The sequence below is a fragment of the Diorhabda carinulata genome, chromosome X, assembly GCF_026250575.1.
Source record: "Diorhabda carinulata isolate Delta chromosome X, icDioCari1.1, whole genome shotgun sequence".
Lineage (NCBI taxonomy): Eukaryota > Metazoa > Arthropoda > Insecta > Coleoptera > Chrysomelidae > Diorhabda > Diorhabda carinulata.
This window is the reverse complement of record NC_079472.1, coordinates 13,389,328-13,411,032: the sequence shown is the minus strand read 5'-3', so window position 1 is coordinate 13,411,032 and position 21,705 is coordinate 13,389,328. Positions and strand designations below refer to the sequence as shown.

The window sequence follows — 21,705 nt, the reverse complement described above, 5'->3', positions numbered from 1 at the left end:
CATTCAATTTGGCAGAAAAACAAACTCGTGTCTTAAGATTTAGTTACGTACAATCCTGCTGATCCTGGCAAGGACAATGATACTAATTTATGAAAATATTGTATTTTCATTAGTTTTTGACTGATTTACAAAATTTCCTACTTTCATGATCATTCAATTTGGCAGAAAAACAAACTCGTGTCTTAAGATTTAGTTACGTACAATCCTGCTGATCCTGGCAAGGACAATGATACTAATTTATGAAAATATTGTATTTTCATTAGTTTTTGACTGATTTACAAAATTTCCTACTTTCATGATCATTCAATTTGGCAGAAAAACAAACTCGTGTCTTAAGATTTAGTTACGTACAATCCTGCTGATCCTGGCAAGGACAATGATACTAATTTATGAAAATATTGTATTTTCATTAGTTTTTGACTGATTTACAAAATTTCCTACTTTCATGATCATTCAATTTGGCAGAAAAACAAACTCGAGTCTTAAGATTTAGTTACGTACAATCCTGCTGATCCTGGCAAGGACAATGATACTAATTTATGAAAATATTGTATTTTCATTAGTTTTTGACTGATTTACAAAATTTTCTACTTTCTTGATCATTCAATTTGGCAGAAAAACAAACTCGAGTCTTAAGATTTAGTTACGTACAATCCTGCTGATCCTGGCAAGAACAATGATACTAATTTATGAAAATATTGTATTTTCATTAGTTTTTGACTGATTTACAAAATTTCCTACTTTCATGATCATTCAATTTGGCAGAAAAACAAACTCGTGTCTTAAGATTTAGTTACGTACAATCCTGCTGATCCTGGCAAGGACAATGATACTAATTTATGAAAATATTGTATTTTCATTAGTTTTTGACTGATTTACAAAATTTCCTACTTTCATGATCATTCAATTTGGCAGAAAAACAAACTCGAGTCTTAAGATTTAGTTACGTACAATCCTGCTGATCCTGGCAAGAACAATGATACTAATTTATGAAAATATTGTATTTTCATTAGTTTTTGACTGATTTACAAAATTTCCTACTTTCATGATCATTCAATTTGGCAGAAAAACAAACTCGTGTCTTAAGATTTAGTTATGTACAATCCTGCTGATCCTGGCAAGAACAATGATACTAATTTATGAAAATATTGTATTTTCATTAGTTTTTGACTGATTTACAAAATTTTCTACTTTCTTGATCATTCAATTTGGCAGAAAAACAAACTCGTGTCTTAAGATTTAGTTACGTACAATCCTGCTGATCCTGGCAAGGACAATGATACTAATATATGAAAATATTGTATTTTCATTAGTTTTTGACTGATTTACAAAATTTTCTACTTTCTTGATCATTCAATTTGGCAGAAAAACAAACTCGTGTCTTAAGATTTAGTTACGTACAATCCTGCTGATCCTGGCAAGAACAATGATACTAATTTATGAAAATATTGTATTTTCATTAGTTTTTGACTGATTTACAAAATTTCCTACTTTCATGATCATTCAATTTGGCAGAAAAACAAACTCGTGTCTTAAGATTTAGTTACGTACAATCCTGCTGATCCTGGCAAGAACAATGATACTAATTTATGAAAATATTGTATTTTCATTAGTTTTTGACTGATTTACAAAATTTCCTACTTTCATGATCATTCAATTTGGCAGAAAAACAAACTCGAGTCTTAAGATTTAGTTACGTACAATCCTGCTGATCCTGGCAAGGACAATGATACTAATTTATTAAAATATTGTTCGTCATTAGTTTTTGACTGAAGTTCAAAACTTTGTACTTTTGTGATCATTCGAGGTGGCTATAAAAAAAAGTTGCCAGTCCAAAGATTTAGTTAGGTGCTAACCTGGTGAACCGGGCAAGGATATTTATACGAATTTATAAAATTATTTTATCGTAAATGGTTTTTGACTAATGTCATTCTGATCGTTCAAAGTGGTCAAAAAATTGAGTCTAGACATTCCATTACATGCTCTTTATTTGGATTTATATTTTCCATATATCTTTATATTTATTAATAAATTAGATCTTAAATAATTTACAAAAATATGACTAGTTATTTACTATGGAGAAATATATCTAACAAATATGAATATCTATACAAAAAATTGAATGAAATAAATCAAAATTCATAATAACTACTGAATTTCAATCCCCCAATCTTCCTTGATCATGTCAGAAGCTTTTTCTCCAATCATAATTGTTGGAGCATTTGTATTACCGCTTACTATAGTCGGCATTATAGAAGCATCAACAACTCTCAGTTTCTTGATCCCGTATACTTTCAATCGTGGATCTACCACGGCATCAGGATCCGTAGATGGTCCCATTTTACAAGTTGACGTCGGATGGTATATGGTAAAGGTGAAATGACGTAAAGCACATTCCCAATATTCGTCAGTATCGAAAGCGTATTGACCACAAGCTAAAACAATAGATAACGTATCATATTTGATTCCTACTGAATGCGTCTTCAAAAGAAGCATTGCATATCTTCTACAGAAAAAGAAATGTACACTTTTCATTGGTTTGAAATAATGGTGTTGATTTCATAGGGTTCATTAAGCTCTTATCCAGATCTCCATTCCCTGAAGATGATAACTTATCGAAACGCGAGCCAAACAGTGTAATTGTGAGTGTTGGTGTAGTTGGGGTGTAAAGAGTAACCATACAGATACCAAATATTATATCAAATTTAAAAAAAAATTATCAGATTTTTCCAGTACCTGGAAAAGGAATTTGATGTGGTCTGGAATTGAATCTTTGGAACGCTTTGGTGGCAGAGACGTTTAGTGCTATCCTTATACCTTCTATCAATACGTTTACATCTTCTTTATGTGTGAAATAATTCGGATTTATATCTGGATACACCATGGGATCTTTAGATTTTAATTTAATCCATCCAGTACTTTTCGGTCGCAGAAGAAGCGGTAATATCGTCCAAGTTTCCGCATTTTTTAAAGGCTTATAAACGGTATTGTAGATGCTATCTCGTAGCCCTGTGATTTTTCTAATTTGATCCGGGTCCGAGTTTATACTGCTAGGAGCGAAATGGAACTGCACGTCCGGCCATAGACCGGATTTTGGAGCGTATTTCGTATTGACAAAAGCCAAACCTGAAACAGAATATTTTTATCAAACTATTATAATTTTTGGTAGCAAATTTAACTGATTGCATTAATACAGTTATTTCGTCTGCGTTTTATTGCCCTTCAGAGTATATACACTACCGGTCAAAAGTTTTTGCCCACCATATAGTTTGCGTGGTACAAAACAAATAAAAACAGTGGCAGTTGCACAGCTTCGAGGATGCTTGGGATTGTTGTTAAGCCAGAATAAGCATTTTTTGCGGATCAAATGAGTACTACAATATTTTCAATAGCCTTCCTTCTTCAAAATCTCTTCAATTTCAAAACATCCCCAACCATCACTGAGCCTCCGCCGTGTTTTACCTTAATCTTCAGCGGTTGTGGTTTTTCGAGGCCACCCTAAACGTTTTTTGTCGTCAAAGCTGCTGGTTGATGCATATTTTTTCACTTTGTACGTCCAGGTATTTTTAATTTGGCGCCTATAATAAATTACTATTACTTAAACTAGGAAGACTTGGGAAAAGTTTCAATCGATAGTTGCTTGTTGTTATCCAATTCAAACTTAAAGTCTGAATTTGCAAGAACTAACTTCACAAAAAGATGTCTTGGTCTAAACAGTATAAATAACAGCACGACTTCACGTTTCTTAGGGCTAACTGGGACTAAACTATAATCATAAACACGAAACGAAAACATTCACAGTTGAAGAATAATAAGCAAATGAAGCTAAAGGGAAACCAATCAAATTTATACTTGCATTACCTTCTACACCTCCTATTGACGTTAAAGGTCCTTTTTCGTTGATTATATATTCCAAAGCGACCTGCATTGTTTGATAACGTTTCCTATTAACAGTAAGCGGATCATCAATTATAAAAGTTAAACCACCTAACCCGATGTGGTCTTGTAGATTATGTCCAACTTTCAAGTCGCTTAATACGGATATATTGAAGGATTCTAAATGCTCCTTTGGTCCTGAAATATTAATATTCTTTAAACTATGATTGTATTGAGGATCCCTATACATAATTATATCAATTTTGATTATACAGTGCGTCCTAACCCAGAGGATAACATTTGAGTTAAGTCATCAGTCAAATTTCAAATTTCGCGGTATTGCCAGGCTCGAAATAAGTTTTGAAAACACTTGGTTTGAGGAATAGTATCTCTTTAGAAATCAATCAAATGCTCACCTACACCAGACAGCATCAAGATATGAGGACTTCCAATGGCACCAGCACTCAATATAATTTCCCTTCTAGCTCTAACCGTTTGTGGTCTATTATTCCTTACCAATTTTACAGCATAAGCTTCTTTGGTTTTCGGATTTATTTTTATTTTTGTTACTTGAGCTAACATGGCAATGTGAAGATTCGATCTGTTTCGAACAGGTCTTAGGAACGCTTTGGCTGTCGAGCATCTCGAACCTCTCCGAATAGTACCTGAAAATGAAATTAAGTGACAATAATGTCTATAATAACATCAGGACAACTAATAAAATATGAAATCCATGGAATTGATATCTTCTGCTTTATTGATTTGTACTAGTCGCCCAACTGTTTATTGATCTTTATTCTATATTAACCTCTCGCCTTCTAGAGGATCAGGGTCTTCACTAATGTAGTTGAAAACTTGATCTATCTGCCTTCCTCAAAACTCTAGTTGTCGTTAGTAACCTTTGGTCGGAAAGTTTCCGATAATTTCATCACTTTAACTCACCTTGTGCTAGCATAAAGCCAGTTTGAATCTCTCCATTGCAATCTCTGTTCTGGTAACCTAATTCCATTCCGGCTTGAAGGAAAGCTATCGATAGGGGCGTCCTCCAAGGGGATTCTTGTACACTCAAGTAACCTCCCGATTTATGATACGGTGTTTTTAACAAATACGGATTTCTATTGTCTTCAGATTTTAAAAAATATGGCAAAACTTTTTTATAAGACCATCCAGGATTGCCTTGTTCTTCCCAATAATCGTAATCGCGACTATTTCCTCTGATGTAAATCATGGCGTTCAAGACACTTGAACCTCCAAGTACCTAGAATGTGAAAAAAATTAAAAATATTGTCAATAATAGTTATTTGTATGCCAAGGACTTTGCTGGACGAGTATGAAAATTGCGAGACGAGCGAAGCGAGGCGAGTAACAGACGACGCATAAGATCCAAAACTTTTGCCTTAACACTGAGAAAAGAAAATAAATAATTGAGAATTATAAACATTGTATTTATTGAACAATATAATGTACTTAATGATATTTGCAATGTATTCTTTTTCATCATCATTGATTAATTTAGACAAAACTTCGGATAAAACAAATAATTACAGAAAATAAAAAATTTAAGGTTATGCAAAATCATCGAAGTGAAAATGTCAACTGTCAACAAAGTGGCTAGAGTCAGTCACTCCAGAGCGTTCCGGAAGTGTTTTTGAACTGTCACCTTCACTACATGGAACACTCAAAACGCAACTTTCGGTATGTAAATGAATACAGAACGAACAACTTTCGGATGGCGTCGTCTAAAAAAAGTTTTTGATAAAAATATTTAATTTTTGTGTGTGAGATGATTTTTGTCCTGTGTATACTAAGTCTTTTATCACAAGTTGATCCAATAGATTATAATAACCCCTTGGTAGCCATTCAATGAATCTTCTTGGATACGAATAAATTAAAAAAATTCGAACTCTATCAACAAATTGAGGTAAAGCTCTATCCAACTGAAAAATAAAATCCCCAATGAATTGATTGGATTATTTTTGCCTCTAACAGGTTAACAGGTTTCTCTCGATAAAGAAAGGATGATCCACTAACCAAACATTTAATTTATTTGAAAATTGAATAACTATCGAGGGTTTTCGTCAGACAAATATCTTGTCGATTGACATGACCATTTAAATAGAATGTAGCTTCATCGGAAATACAAATATGTCTCAAATTATTTAGATCTTGGGAAATATTATCATCGATAGTTTCATTACATTGCAGTCGTGGATCTATAGCAACATTTCTACTTGATCTGGATGGATTTACTAGATTGTCCATCATGTGGAAATTATATAAAACTTGCACGATCATTGGTCTAGATAGTTCTTGGTTTTTAGTATTTCATCGATGCACTTTTTGGACATCTTTGACGTAGAACATCTTTAAGACAGATATGATATATCTAATTGCAGCTTTTTAATATCTTTCTACATTTCTAACATCCATGAATTTATTTTAGTGCTTATTTAGCATTATTCCGATACATTAAGTACAGAAAATTAATTACATACTTTACCCCTTGGCCAATTACACCGATCCCCTAGCATCGCTAAACAATAAGGTGAATCCACGGGAGGGGAAGTCTGGTACATCCAATCCATTTCCGACATTTGCAGATATCCACTTAAAGTTGGTATATCGGAAACTTCATTTTCGTTACCACCTGCTTCGATGAGTAAAACCGTCCAGTTGGAGATTTCTGATAGTCTGGAAGCGACTACGGCACCAGCTGAACCTCCTCCGATTATTATGAAGTCGTATTGAGGCCTGATCTTCAATAAAAAAAAATAATCAACTATTAATGACCTTTGTATATACACGTATATGGAGACACAATACTCCTGAGGATCGAAACTATGGGGTAGGCCACCATCCAATAGTCATACTCGCAACTATTCATACATATTAGCTCCAATGGAAACTTTCAAGCAGTACACACCTCAAAGAGTGCACACTATTTCAAGATCCAAGATCTCATAAACTATGATCATACTCGCGCCAAATTAAAATCATTTTCGTAATTGAAATGAGCTCAAATTTTAACTACACTTAAATATGTTTCCTTATCGAAAACTAGTGAGTATCACCAGGATATTAACTCATATATGTTTGAAAAGTGCTTTTTCTTGATGGTAGCTACTATGGATGCCATCGTTTAAAAAAATTAACGATCTCAGCACCTCGCCATCCAGTCCTGAACTCCTTGTACCTCCGCGTACCATTTGTTTTGGTTTTTCCTTCTCTTCCTAACCAGATATGAGTTAAATACGAAGAAGATTTAGAGCTCGAAGGTCAGCAATTCATAGAGAAAAGCAAATTGAACGTCAAGCTTAGATTGGGTCAGAAATGATACTATAAAATGGCAAATTAACTTGAAAGAAACAATTATAGAACATAATGAGGGAAAGGAGTTGATTTGGTACTGGTACGTGTAGAAGAAGAGGGAGGAAAAATTGCCAAAAAAAAATGGTGAAGTAGATCCCACAGAAGACTAAAAGCAGAAGAATACCAAGACCTGCAGTCACATGAAAGAGTGGCAATTAGGCTTCAGGTTGAACCCGAAAAAACTAGTCCGAGAAAATAGAGAAAGTAAACTGATAATTATCCGACTTTTCCACACATTCTTCGCAAAAACAAAAAAATTACTTACGTGCATAGTATTCGTTGGATGTACTTCAGGGTCCATAGATAAATATCTCATGAATGCTATGCCTGCAGCAAAAACAGGCACTAAGCCTAATATCGTCAAAGGATTCGTGGTAATCCCAATTGCAAAATTCGCTACCTGTCCTATAGCTGCTAAAGCCGACATTTCAATTCCTTCTAGAAAATATAAACGAATGGAAAGACTTCAGAAGTCAAGTATTAAATTAGGAACTTCAAATTTAGTTTTATGTTTAGTTTAGATATGGAGACTATTATGCATGGTTAACTAATTTAAAGTGCGTGCGGGTTGTTTTTATAGAAAAGTTCTTTCTTTTTCAAATATGCTCGTTGTTTGGAATCTCTATCTTTCTATTCTCAAGTAAACTGTACTTTTTTTAAAGATAATGGATCAGAAAAATGATGTATTTACCAAAAAATAAATAGTTCATTAATCTCCTATCTCGGCGAACTTGTCTTTGCTATTTTTTAAACAGTTTTACTTTCTTACAACTAACTGCTCTAATTATTATTTCATTTCGGATTAGTAGTGTTGAAATTGATGCAAAAAGAGCTCATTTGAATGATAAAAATTGAACAAACGGCATACCTATTGCACCTGTATGCCTGAACTAGTGATTTCCAAGTTATTTAGCCCTTCAGACCTCCAGAGCCAAATTTCTTCGGGTTTAAGTGACTACTGACCTATCTGATTTTCGTTTTTATCTTATATTGAAGATATATTAAAAATAATTTTTCTTTCATAGGTAAGTTCGATAATTCAAAGACTAATTACAATAATTTGTATATATCAGATCAATAAGTACGAGGTCTGGCTATTAAATAATGAGACTGGTTACGAATAAGGGTTTTATTATAAAAATTATTTTTTCCATTGGTCAAAGCAGTGCTGGAAGTCTTCTTTGGTGAGTGCCTTTAGGAGTTCTGCCATTTTTTGTTTTATCGCTTCGATCGTCTCAAATCGGGTCCCTTTCAAAGTAGATCTTCTTGTAACCTTTCAAGGATCTGTGCAGACCCGTTGACGCAAGAGCTTTTGGTCAGTAGTTAGATTTTTTGGCACCAACTTCGCACAGACTTTTGTCATGTGAGAAATTTTTCTAACCGTTTCTTTATAGGCATTTACAGCCTCGCCAATCATCCGGATGCTCATTCGACGATCTGCATGTATGATTTATTGATTTTGGTCACTGTTACCGGAGTTGAAACAGTCACAGGACGACTGGGGCGCTGGTCATCTTCAGAGCTCTTTCGGCCATCACTAAAGCGCTTACATCACTTAAAAACACGCGCAAGAGATAAAGAATTGTCCTTATAGGCCTCTTTATAGCACTCAGTTAAAGTTTTTTTCAATTTTTTTTCGTCACGTTCGTTTCAATACTCAACGCACTACTTGTTTTTCACCCCACTCGCCTAGGGCGCCCTCTAGACGCGCAGTTTCGTTATTTAATAGCTAGACCTCATAAGTAAATATTTTTTGCGTAGCATTACAATTTCTATACATACAGTTAGAGTACACCAAAATCTGATTGCAAAATTTTCATACTTACTTCTGTATCAAGTTTATCACAAATTTTTGGCACGTTAAACTTAATCTAGTTCCTGAATATCTGTGTTCAGCATTCCATTACATCCACATACCCATATTAATCTCATGATTTAATATTTTCGGTGTATAATTTCTTATACTAACTTTCTTCATTTGAAATCTCGGCAAATCTTTGTTGTTTATACAAGATTTGATGCATAAATTGTTTTTTAAGTAATCCAATTGATCGGTTTTATCTTTTTCCGTATCAGTTTTTTTATTATATCTGTCGGGTATTTTATATTGAATATTTTGTTTACAACAATGTGGTGTCGTATTGTAAATTGGCGTGAATACTTCTCTTAATTTCGGTTTTACAACGTCAGTTTTGTATTTGATTCTGTGATCTGCGTTCGGATATTTCACTTTTTTTGTTATTGTTCCCGCTGTGTTCATTGCCTTCTACAGGAAGATGAAGAAGTACTGTAAAATAGAAAAATATATTGCGAGGACCGTTTTTTTTCAACCTCCGATAGGCTATAAATAAAAGAAAAGTTCATGAAAAACAATAATTTTATTACCAAAACATTGGTACACATAATCACCGAAGAGATTGGAAATTTGTCATATCTGCGGACAAGCTTTTCGATACCTTCTTCAAAGAAAATTTTTCCTATGTACACGACTCATTCTCCGATGGATTTCTGCAGAAATATGGTCTTCAGCCTTTAGAAAACGAATCACATGGCTGTATCACAACGCCGACTGACACCCGAATGTCAACAATGGCTGAGTGTGTAGTGCGAGAGCTTCGCAGTTGCCTACAGCGCATGCCCGCTGTCTTCTGCCCGCGTAGCGTCTGCACGGAGCGATCGGAGGTTGAAAAAAGATGGCTCTCGTATATTACAAGGAAATAAATCATGGAAAAAAGTTTGAGGTTTGAATAAATGGAGTTCTAAATAATGTACAATAGATTGTAACTTTATATTCATCTATCTACCTCACCAGCAAGTTCTTTAAGATACTCTGAGTTGTGCTACCACCAGTGGTGTTCACACGAAAAAGTGCGAAACGTTGCAATAACCAAACTGGTTGAAATTTGATTATGACATTTTGGGATAACGGAGTGAGGCATCAAGGGACGCGAATGTAATGTCCAGCCTGGTTGTGAAGACATCGTGACAAAATTCAACGATTGGTGTTTAACGTAATCGAAAAGCTGATACAAGCTGCTAAACCAGTAGATATTTTTTGCCGTATACTCAAAAAATCGTATCTCCAACAGGTCAGTGAGAAAGTGGAATGTCGACCACCTGGTAAAGTACGCAGTAAGCTCCGAAAAACTAGTGAATTGCTTATGGGGTTAACGGTTAACACACCCTTGTTATCGATGACCACAGTGGTGCCATAACTTCAGGTCTGTCAAGTTAGCAGGCCAAAAATAAATTCTTACAAGCTCAAAAACTGCCGTTTTTTGCCGTGAAATTTCCGTTAATTATTTAAAAAAATAATGGGGTCGCTCGCTAACTTTAGTATCAAGCCACCCTCTAGAATTACAACGAGTAATTACATAGATAATTGCCTTTTTACCCCAGATGCCAACGAGCCCCGAAATCAGCAATGATGTTTCCGTAAATGGCAAATCAAGCGGCAATTATCTATGTGCTTTATTACACTCATTGTTTAGAGGGAGCTAATATTTCAAAGGGTGGTTCGTTACATTGATAGTTAAGTTAGCTGTTCACTTCTTGGGATATTGCTTCCCCTTGTACGGATATTCAAACTGAAATAATAGATAATTGTCGCTTCAATTGTCATTTAAGATGTCAAGACACGCTGGCAAATGGTGAGAAGACATTAGGGTTCTTTTGATCGCATTTGGCATGGTTATCAACTTAGCAGGCTACCTCCTCGGCTGCAGCTTCTCTTGGTGCAACCATCCATTTTCAATATTCGATTCCCGCTTACGAAAAAATCATTGCCTGGCTTGATAAATGTGGGAAGCCCTGACTGGGCGACGGGCTTTTCTGAGGAAGCAGCAAATATCAAATGGGTAATCCATTTATTTGAGTTAACTGATTGGAATCTGGAGTAAAACCTGCTCACGAAGAAAGTGATTCCTTTCACGACATCGAGCGCCTACATGTCTCCGGGATCATAAAAAGTGTAGTGGCTAAGTTCAAGTGAAAACAGCTTGAGAATTTGGCTCCATCTACTGGGAAAACATCTTAAAGGAAGCTCTTTAGTTTGTTTTTGTGAATGGGGAATCCTTCGGTTCGTTAAAGTTCTAGTCGTCTTTTGTACAGGTTAATTAGAACACTCATCGTATAATGCGTTAAAATTATTATTATTTTATCTTCAATGTATAAATATTTCGACATATTTTCTACTATATCATTAATTGCGACCTCGACTATTAAGGTGAGTGGATTAACACGTTTGTGAAATCCAAAAATTGCTTTATGTGTGAATTACTCAATGCAAATTTGTTTAATGAATGAAGATCTCGAAATCAAAATTAGTATTATCAAATTTTTGTGAAGTAATGAATTGAAATTATTTACCAACAAATGAATGCAACAACTTATGTGAAGTAATTTTTTAAAAATATTTTTAATTGGATTATCATTACCCCTAAACTTTAGACATTGGTCGTAGATCATGTTTATTTCGTCTTTGGCCCTTGGGAATTGACTCGCCATGTAGTGTTTCTCGGGAGCGAACCGTGCGTTGTTTCAAATAAACGGCAATTCGAGGCTAGGGCGCATAGAAAATTGGAAAACAGGTTGAGTAGTTTGAATAGACCAGATCAACAATGGAAAAACCAAAATCCGGGCGTCCAAGGTCTTCTAGAACGGTCCAAAACGTAGACAGTCTTTGATCTATTCGTCACGAACCTGAGTTGTCTATTCGGAAGCGAGTTGTTGCTTTAAACGTGTATAGATCACCATTATTTTGCATCTTACACAAAGATTTATGTTTGTATTCTTAAAAAATCAGTTGATGGATGAATTGAAGCCTCAGGATGCTAGTTATAGATTTGTAAACTAGATGATTGAGCTCTTGCCAACTCTTGTTTTCGGATGAAGCTCATCTTAATGGACATGATAACAAGCAAAAGGGACTATAGGCACTTACTTTTTTGAAAATGAAAGAGGTCGCACAGTTACAGTAAAGTTACAGAGCGCTATGTACAAATGTTAGACTACTGAACTCCAAAATTCATAACTAAAGAACATGGTTCCAGCAAGACGTAACAACTTCACTCACGTCCAATAGATCTCTACACAAGTTCGTACCCTACGCAATGATGATTGGACCTAACCAAAAAAATTGCAAAAATCTGCTTTTTGCCAATAACTACCGAAATTTGGCAGTTAGGGAATTCCTTTTGGGCTTAAAATCAAGATTAATTCATTATCTACAAAAATTGTCGAGACAACTTCGTCGAGATAACAAACCCCAAACGCACCCCGCATTTGGAGCGCAGCCGGGATGCAGAAGAACTCGCTCCATGCGTTCTCGTAGAAGCAGGTGGTCAAATTGTTCAATAACTCTCTCTCCTCGATATTTTTCGACTATTCTCCGATTCACCCATGTTTTCGTTAATAATTGTTATTCAGTTGAATATTTTTGGATTCTGAGGCTTTGAAAGTTGTTCAGAAAAATTAATTTCATAACATCCGGGTATATTAACAAACAAGATATGTTTTAAGGTCGTTTTTTTTGGATTTTTGGAGTTTTTAAAAATCCTGGGGTCTTTAAGGAAATAAAAAATAATTAATCATCAGATCGCCGCAAATACACATCATTGGAAACCTTTTTAGTTCCTCTTTCTGTCAGTTCAAGAATGTTACTTTCTAAAAGGCCATGTTCTGATCTTTTCATTGATAGACAATGAACTGAACTTCATTTTCAGCCCAAAAAGAACCTCCTAAGTGCCATAGTTCGGCAGTTATTGGTAAAAAGCAGATTTTTGCAATTTTTTTGACCAATTTTCCGGCCCCATTCTCATGTTATCACTATTAGGATTTGGTGATCCAACTAAAATAGCCCAAGTGATTATTCCCGAAGGAAATAATCACATTTGCACCCCGAGAATTCCTGGGGCCATCGCTGAAGGTCGTTATAATTTCGCGAATAGGAAAAACGTGGTGGCGCCATCTACAATTGGTCTTTACACTTAAAAACATCCTCCTGGACTTCGAATTCGAGAAGAAACTGACATATTTTCACATTGTTAAAATTGGGGATTTTCGAGCCCCCGTTTTCGCGAAAAATATTAATGTTGCGAAAAAAATCATCAGGACTATTCTTGTTGATAATAAACAGAATTGATATTATTAGTCCTTCCTTAATTAATATGCCGAAAAGTCTTACAAATATACGATTAAAATTCGTTGAATTACAGCAAGATTTCATTACTATTTCTACATCCTATTTAATAAGGAATTTATAAATATGTTTACACTTTCACTACTTTCTTCATTTCGTAACAAGAATTGTGTATTGTATTATCGACAGATGTATATGTAATAAGGTGATTATCCTTCCCGCTATATACAAAGTGAGTTTCATATATTTTGGTTTGTTAATATTTCAAAATATGACCGATTTTATCGTAGTATTTCACAATTTTCTAATAGAAATATTTATTTTGTTGTTGTTGTTGTTGTCTCTCATGAAATTCATCTGCATTCAAAGCTGAGCTTTCCCGAAAAATATATCTGAAATAGTCGATTTATCGAAAAGCTCCCGCGATCTCCTGACACGAGTTCTATATATCATATCGTTTGTAGTCACTTAAAAACATTGTTTAATAAACATAACCTAAAAATTATCTGGTATCAAGAGATGAAATTAGAGATAAGCATATGGATAAAAAATTATTAAAAAAGAAATATTTGATTTGACAAAAATTGCAAATTAGGAGGAGCACGTGGAAGGCTCCGGAAGTACCTGGCTTGACCTAGAGATGGCGGTAGTTGCTTGAAAATTAACACTGCAATAAAAAAGTACAGAAAGCGAATTTTTTGAGTTTGGAGACGCCACGTTGTTTAGTATTTGCTTGGAAGCTATCAATAGTAAACGTGAATTTGTGAATATCGGAAAAAATGATACAATATTTTTATTTGGAAGACCTTAGTCCAACCCAGAACTAGGTTCTACTCTGGGTGAGACTGCTTCTTCGTTATCAACAGTTAAATATTGGGTAGCAAAGTTTCGACGAGAACAAATGAGGTGACGACTCCAGAAATGTTGAAAAAAATCCACTGGATGATCGTGGACTGTGCGCGAGCTAGCAAACATAGTAGGCATTTCAAAAAGGGACGTACATCGCATATTAACAGTAAATCTGGACATGAGAAAGCTGTGCGCAAGACGTGTGCCGCGTGTACTCACAATGGAACAACAACAGATGTTTCCATCGAGTGTTTGACAATGCTTCACATAATTTTTGCGTCGTTTCGTAACCATGGATAAAACGCCGGTCCAGCACTTCACACCCGAAAACATAAAAAAATCAAAAGAATGAACTTAAAAGGAAGAGTCGGAAAAACTATCAACGGTGTTTATTATGCAAACTTATTGCAATATTTGAGCGAAGAAATCAAGCAAAAACGGACACATTTGGTTAATAAAAAAGTGTTGTTTTATCAAGAAAATTCACTAGCTAACAAATCCGTTATTGAAATGGCCTAAATTAATGAAATAAAGTTTGAATTGCTACCTCATGTATCCTATTCCCAAGATTTAGCCCCCTCGGATTATTTTGTGTTCCCAGATTTAAAAAAATAACTCGGTGGTTTAAGATTTTCTAAAAGTGAAGAGGTGATTTTGGTAGTAAATGGCTATTTTGTGGAGTTTCTTATTATAAAAAGGGTGTCGAAATAAATTTTTACCAAAAATTTTTGTGTTTTCCTTATTAGGCCAGGTACTTCTGGGACCGTTCTCGTATTCAGGATGATCCCAATCAAGAAGTAGAACAATTTTTGAGAAGTTTGGTCAATTTTTAACTAATTTTATACATTTGCAGTTCAGTTCAGATTACGTTGTTTCATACGTAACAAATTCAATTGATAAAGAAAATTATAAACGAATTTTCTGTTACTTTTAAAATAAAAAAATTCAATTTTATATAGTAAGTACAACTGAATGCCATTACTTTTCGGTATAATGGCAAACCGTTGTCGAAAAAGTGTAGTTTTCAATAGAAATAATCTTTTCATTTATATTTAAATAGAAATTTTATAAGTAACAAACTTACACTAAAGCAGAAAATGTAATCCTTAATGTACATCATCTTCAATTTGTCACAATCACCACAAAACGAACACACGCAATTTGGATTCGATTGAACGTATTTCAATAAAGTAAATGTTCGACGATGCGCGTCGGACGTACAAAATGCCACGAGAGAAATTTTAGAGAGGTGTTTGTTGTGTTTCTCGATAACTTCACTGTGTGTATGGTAGTCTTGTAGACATAAGAATAAAAACGAAAGTTTAACTTGGAGAATGGTACTTACAAGCGTTAATTATTGTCTACGCTTTTATTTATTCAATCTCATGCATGCAATTCATTATAAATGAATCGTTTTTAAAACTATATTTACAGATATTACTTTTTTTACACGTCCTTTTATATAAACAATAACAGATTGTTGTTTATTAACAATTTTAAGATGTTAGTAGATTATACTAACCATTCCATTCCATACAAAGTACCTGGGAAAATGATGATAATGTCCAGGATAACCATAAAGAAAACAGAAAATATTTTCCTTTGAAATCGTACTCAAATTAGGCTGGGCTTTCTTTAAAAATCTTTATATAATACCAAATCTTGAGAACAGTTAGTTGACCAACGAAGAAACGTACCAGCAGTATAGTTGGCAGCATTATCTTGCTGTATTAACGTCTTATCCTTCACGTTTTCAAAAGAGATACTGCAAAATAACGCCAACAATTCACCACATTGTTCACTTTTAGATTGTTAATGTTACCAATTTTGAAAAAGTATTACTTATCACGCAGTTACCTTTTGGAATGGAAAAGCTTGTAGTCAGTATTTCGTTGGTTATTGCCACTCCAACACGGAAATTTTTTATATTAACGAACCCACAGTGAGATCTAAGTATGACCATCACTTTGAATAAATTATGGACCGTATCGACCGCCTTTTGGCACCCAATGATTACATCTTATTCAAATCAAAAATAAATTGTGGGGCCAACGTTTTTCTACACCTGAAGAAGCGATTGGTGCTTTCAAATTACATGTTCAATCAGAATGGAAATTGATTAAATATTTTTGAAAAACAACAAAGCTATATCCAATTTTCAATTTTCTGTGGATTTCTTGTTATAGCCTCATACATCTGATAGAAAATAGTCTTCGGTGGACCTCTTTGCATCTCGTTTCATTAGCAGTTTTTCCAAAATTTAACACCCAAAAGTTAATAGCGTTTTACACCTAGTGTGAAATTTAAAAAAAATCGATTTTTTCATATTTCGATAGGTTATACCTTTAAAAATAACATACTAAAGTTTTAAATCGATATCTTGAATAGTTTTTGAGTTACAGCCATTTAAAAGAGTAGCCGCTCGGCAGTTAGATAGTTGCATTGGCTACGAGACATACCATAATTTTATCTTTAAACGCGTTTTTCTCGAAACAGCATTTTTCAAATTTGCTGGAGTGATTACCCGGAGACAAATGATCCGATCGCTGTCAAATTTTTTTTATATCTTCTTTATATAGTTCTCCATACGATGAACCAAAACGACCAAAAACAACCAAAATTTTGGGAAAAATTCAACTTTTTTTTCAATATGCCGCCATTTTGTCAATTTTCGATTTTTTTGTTCGCCCGAGGGTCATCGTACAGACAATATGTTTTAGTTTAACGAGAATTTTTTTTGTTACGTTTTATCAACGGAGAAGGCTGCAATCACTCCAGTAGTGGAGGACCTTCTTTTCAAATATATTTAATATTTTATTTCAAAAATTTTATTGTGTATTCTCATAACATGTATAAATATACCTTCAAAATTTCAAAACGATTGATTCACTAGTTCCCAAAATTGCCTTTTTTTAGGCTGTCACACTAGGTATGCCCCTGAAGGTTCAAGATCACGAAATTGGAATTATTGCCTTAAAGCACGTTGAACATGGACAGCAGTATTTACATTTTTGTGGAATGACTTGTTAACGAACATGCATAAAATAACTAAAAACCTGGAAAATTTTTTTCTCGATCAGTCGAACGTTCGTCTAAATTTTTCATCCTCTATCGAACTCCTCAGCTCTAAAGTCGACTATGAACTTTGGCCTCGTTAATAACACAGCTGAACTTCGCCTGATTCCAGGCTTTCCAATTTTGAAATTTCTCTAGTTCTACTTTGTCCAATTACTTTTTTCTAGAACGCCCTTAGTTTTTCTTATTTTTATCATGTTTTATTTTTTATGAAGCTTACTCGACTCTAAATACAGCTTTTCCCTCCAAATCTCTACAGATTTTCATTAGGCACTATTAAAATCCGGTTTAGAATTGTTTCGTTTTGACTAGCATAAGTTTATTTCAATATGTGTTCCAAGCAAAAGTTGACTTTTCACCATTTTATTGTCTATTGAATCCATACAGTATTCAATGGATCGTTAAATATCCTTGTGCGGTCTTTCCCTCCCTATTTCATTAAGTCTGGTGGTAGCTTTTCATTTTTTAAGTTTTTATATAAAGTCTTATTTCTTCAATAGTTAGTATTTCACAATTTACATCACATTCTGTCTTGTTTCATGACAACGAAATTTTTCAAGCCTTTTTTCTGTACTCATTATCAAACCATTCGTTTCATGGTGTCTTTTTCCCATTTCCAAAAATATCTTTTTCCAATATTCTCTGTCAAATGTCTCAAATAATTTTTCCTGAAAACCCTACATCGTTGGTCCACACAAAATCTCTCGGTTAAAAAATAAATGAAGATTATTTTTTACAAGTATATTAAATTTTTTGAATAGCCTCCACTGTTTATAAGTCGAGTTGTCTAATCCCTAACAGAATTAATTTTTTTCTATGTGCAAAAATTATTGTAATATTTCGAGTTAAGGCGGCAAACAAATTCGTTTTGTTTATGTAATCACTTTCTTCTAATTAATATTACCGAACCAACACTGACTTATATCTTTGTGTCGTTATAGGTAGAACATATTGTGAAATGTGTGAAATGAATTGCTCCACATAAGTGGAGAAACCTTCGGAAATAGTGTTTTAACAAATTATCATTTTAATCACTACCACAATCAATATTTTCTTCTTTATGCAACCATTTATATACCTTTTACGTAAAACTCTTTCAGTTTGAATTAACAAAAAAACTGAATTTGAGGTTATGTACTAGTTTAATTTCATTAAAAAATAACAAGGAATCGATATCTCGCTTAGTTTTGATGCTAGGAACTTTTATAAAAAATAAAAATAAAGGTTTTATAAATCACTCAATAAATCGTGTGACTAACACACAGATGGCGCTGCCATTGTCAAATCCTATATGACGTTTACGAAGTACCAACTTTCAAAAGAATATGTGTCAAATTTCGTGACATTTCGATTAGTCAGTAAAAAGTGACTGCCATTTAAGTGTAGCTAGTTTTGTTATTTTCAAAACAATTTCTTGTGTTAATTTATCATTGCATATTGATGAAAAAAAATATGTATAAGCTAATGGCTTCAAAAGTGTTATCCGGACTCTGATCCATCGAAAAGAACCATTTGTTATTGATTGGTTGAAATTAAACGTGGTCGTACAGTCAGCGTTGATGGTGAAAGTTCTGGTCGTCCGATTGAGGTGGTTACTCCAGAGAACATGAAAAAAGTCCACAAATTGGTTAAATCTAATCGTAAAATGAAATTGCGTGAGATAGCTGAGGCCGTCAAGATATCAGAAGGCAGTGTGTTCACAATTATGCCTAAACATTTGACCATGAGAAAGCTTCTATCAAAGTGGTTGTCGCGTTTACTCATAGTCGATCCAAAACAACAACGTGTTGATGATTCGGAGCAGTGTTTACACCTAATAAATCTAATGGATCCATCACTTCACCCCGGAATCAAAACGATCAACATCTGAGTGGACTGCAGCTGATGAAACATGTCTGAAGTGTCCAAAGATACAATGCTCAGCTGGGAAAGTTATGGCTTTAGTATTTTGGGATGCACATGGAATATTGTTCATCAACTATCTCCAAAAGGGAGAGACAATCAATAGCGAATATTACATAGAGTTATTTGTTGGATCATATAAATACAAAAATCAAGGAAAAATCACTGCTTTACCAAGACAAAGCACCGATTCATAAGTGGATGACAACGATGGTTAAATTGAAAGAATTAAACTTCGAATTGCTTCCTCATCCAACGTATAGTTCAGATCTGTCCCCTAGTAACGACTGGCTATTCGCTGATCTTGAAAAAATAGTCGCCGGTAAGAAATTCAGTTCAAATGAAGAAGGAATTGTTCTTGAAGGAGATAACATTGATGAATAACTTATTGAGTTATGTTATAAGCTTTCCCGAAAAATGCTTTGATTTTTGGTTATTGTTTGTAGAAATTTTCCATTCTGGCGTTTGAAAATACCAATTAACTTTCAGCAAACAATAATTACGTTTGTATTAGGTCTACATGTATCACAAATTGACGATTTTTAATTTTTTTTGTTTTTCCATAAGCTTCAATTTAGCTCTCCTCGGTTTTTTCTGTTAAATGAATATTTTTTTAGTTATTTGCGAGAAACTGTCTAAAAAAGTGATTTTTTTCCTGAAAATCGACAATTCCTCTCCAGAAAAGTATCAAATTTCTAGAAAAAACTTCATAGATCACAAGTTACTTGGAATTAATCGATTTACCGCACTTATTTTCGATGAAAAATTTATCACCCTGAAAAGGAAAGGCATTAATCACCAGGAAAGAAGCAGCCCCAGCACAGGGGGTAGTCTTTGTGGTAAAATATAGTCTGGGGATAATTATCATTGACTAGACTGAATTTTTTGTTAGTGTCAATGACATCTTCCATCTTAAAATTTAAAGAACATCTTTTGCGATTTCCTTACCATGGAATTTTTCAGAACAATGAATTTGCTTGCACAACTTCAGACGTAACATAGATAATTATTTTTAGTCACTGTAGATGAAAATACCCATAAATAAAAAACAATTTTTTTGAGGAACGTCTTCCTAAGAAAAATCAAACTTCTTAGAGCTGAATTTCAGATGGAAAGATACTACATTAATTAATTGAATTATTTGTTTTACAGTAAATGACCGCCTCCGTATAATACTATTTTCTTCGTATTATTATAGATAAAATCCGATGAGTTAGCTATTCAACGATACTCTCAGCAAACAATGTATCAAATCCGGTAACTTGTCATAAAAATCATTTGATCGAAAGGGTGTCAAGATCATTAAGATTTCTATCCACTTGAAGTAAAAGCTATTATTAAAATTCACTATCATCCATTTAAAATATTTTAAAAAAGAGTATGGAAATCGTATGGAAAAATTCATTTGGTTGTATATTATATACAGTGTGATTAATAGCATGATATTTAACAGAAGTCACCAGAGCTTAGCTTATGCCGATGGTGTGGCGTTAATAGCAAGAAATAGAAGAAAGCTTGAAGAAACCACAATACAACTAATAAGAGGTTGGCCTACACTTCAATAATGACAAAACAGTTTATGGAAATAGAAAATAAATGTGGATGTAAGAGAAAAAATTGGTAAAGTACATAAACATAGTGGAAAGCTAATAGAACTCGAAGAAGTAGAAAACTTCATGTATTTGGGTGTACTACTAGATAATAAATCCCAAGGAGACAAAAAAATCGAACTAAGAATAACCAAAAGTAGAATATTAACATCAAAAGAGATACGCAATCCAAGAAAGTTCGAATTTATAAGACAATGTTGTGAAACTTGGATAATGATGAATAAAACTAAACGAAAATTGGAAATTTTTGGATGAAAGCAGACAGAGTTAGGATGGGAGGAAGATCAAACCATGGAATTCAAAGATCCTGAGTGAGATATTGAGGTTACCAGGAAAACAATAAAAAAATAACCTAACAATCGATACATTAATAAAAATGAAACAAGAAGCTCCACAACAGCTTATAATCTTCTGCAAGGCCCAGATTCGTCCAACATGGATTATTGCCCGCACATTTGGGGTTCGGCTCCGAAGATGCTCGACTCAATGCAGAAGAGAGCAATTCGACTTATAGAGGATTCAAAGTTGACCAGAAACTTGGACAACTAGAGCATAGAACAAAGATCGTCGATCTGACTCTGGTTTACCACAAAAGCTCTGTTCAGTATTTCCGTTATTATTGGGTCCTTGTAGTATACCTGAAGAAAAAGATCCTGCGTGGGATATTGAGGTTACAAGGAAAACAATAAAAAACTAACCTAACAATCGATACATTAAGAAAAAGCAACAAGAAGCTCCTCTCAAGGCCCAGATTCGTCCATCTTTGGATTATTGCCCGCACATTTGGAATTCGGCTCCGAAGCATATCTTGAAGATGCTTGACTCAATACAGAAGAGAGCAATTCGATTTATAGAGGATTCAGAGTTGACCAGTAACTTGGACAG

General features: G+C 34.1%; 2 protein-coding genes across 2 annotated transcripts in view; one reads left to right on the top strand and one right to left on the bottom strand.

The window, feature by feature from the left end:
- Positions 1 to 21,705, top strand: part of LOC130901607 (flotillin-2) — a 255,397-nt gene that overhangs the window by 114,398 nt on the left and 119,294 nt on the right. The gene's annotated exons all lie outside the window — the stretch shown is intronic.
- On the bottom strand, positions 1,971 to 15,488 carry LOC130901600 (glucose dehydrogenase [FAD, quinone]). The gene is made up of 9 exons (XM_057813082.1): positions 15,318 to 15,488; positions 9,072 to 9,532; positions 7,511 to 7,683; positions 6,372 to 6,632; positions 4,819 to 5,134; positions 4,293 to 4,541; positions 3,862 to 4,074; positions 2,737 to 3,126; positions 1,971 to 2,435 (listed from the first exon to the last, which is right to left on the bottom strand). Exons 3-9 carry the CDS (start codon positions 7,670 to 7,672, stop codon positions 2,149 to 2,151), a joined length of 1,878 nt encoding a protein of 625 aa, XP_057669065.1. The 5' UTR covers positions 7,673 to 7,683; positions 9,072 to 9,532; positions 15,318 to 15,488; the 3' UTR covers positions 1,971 to 2,148.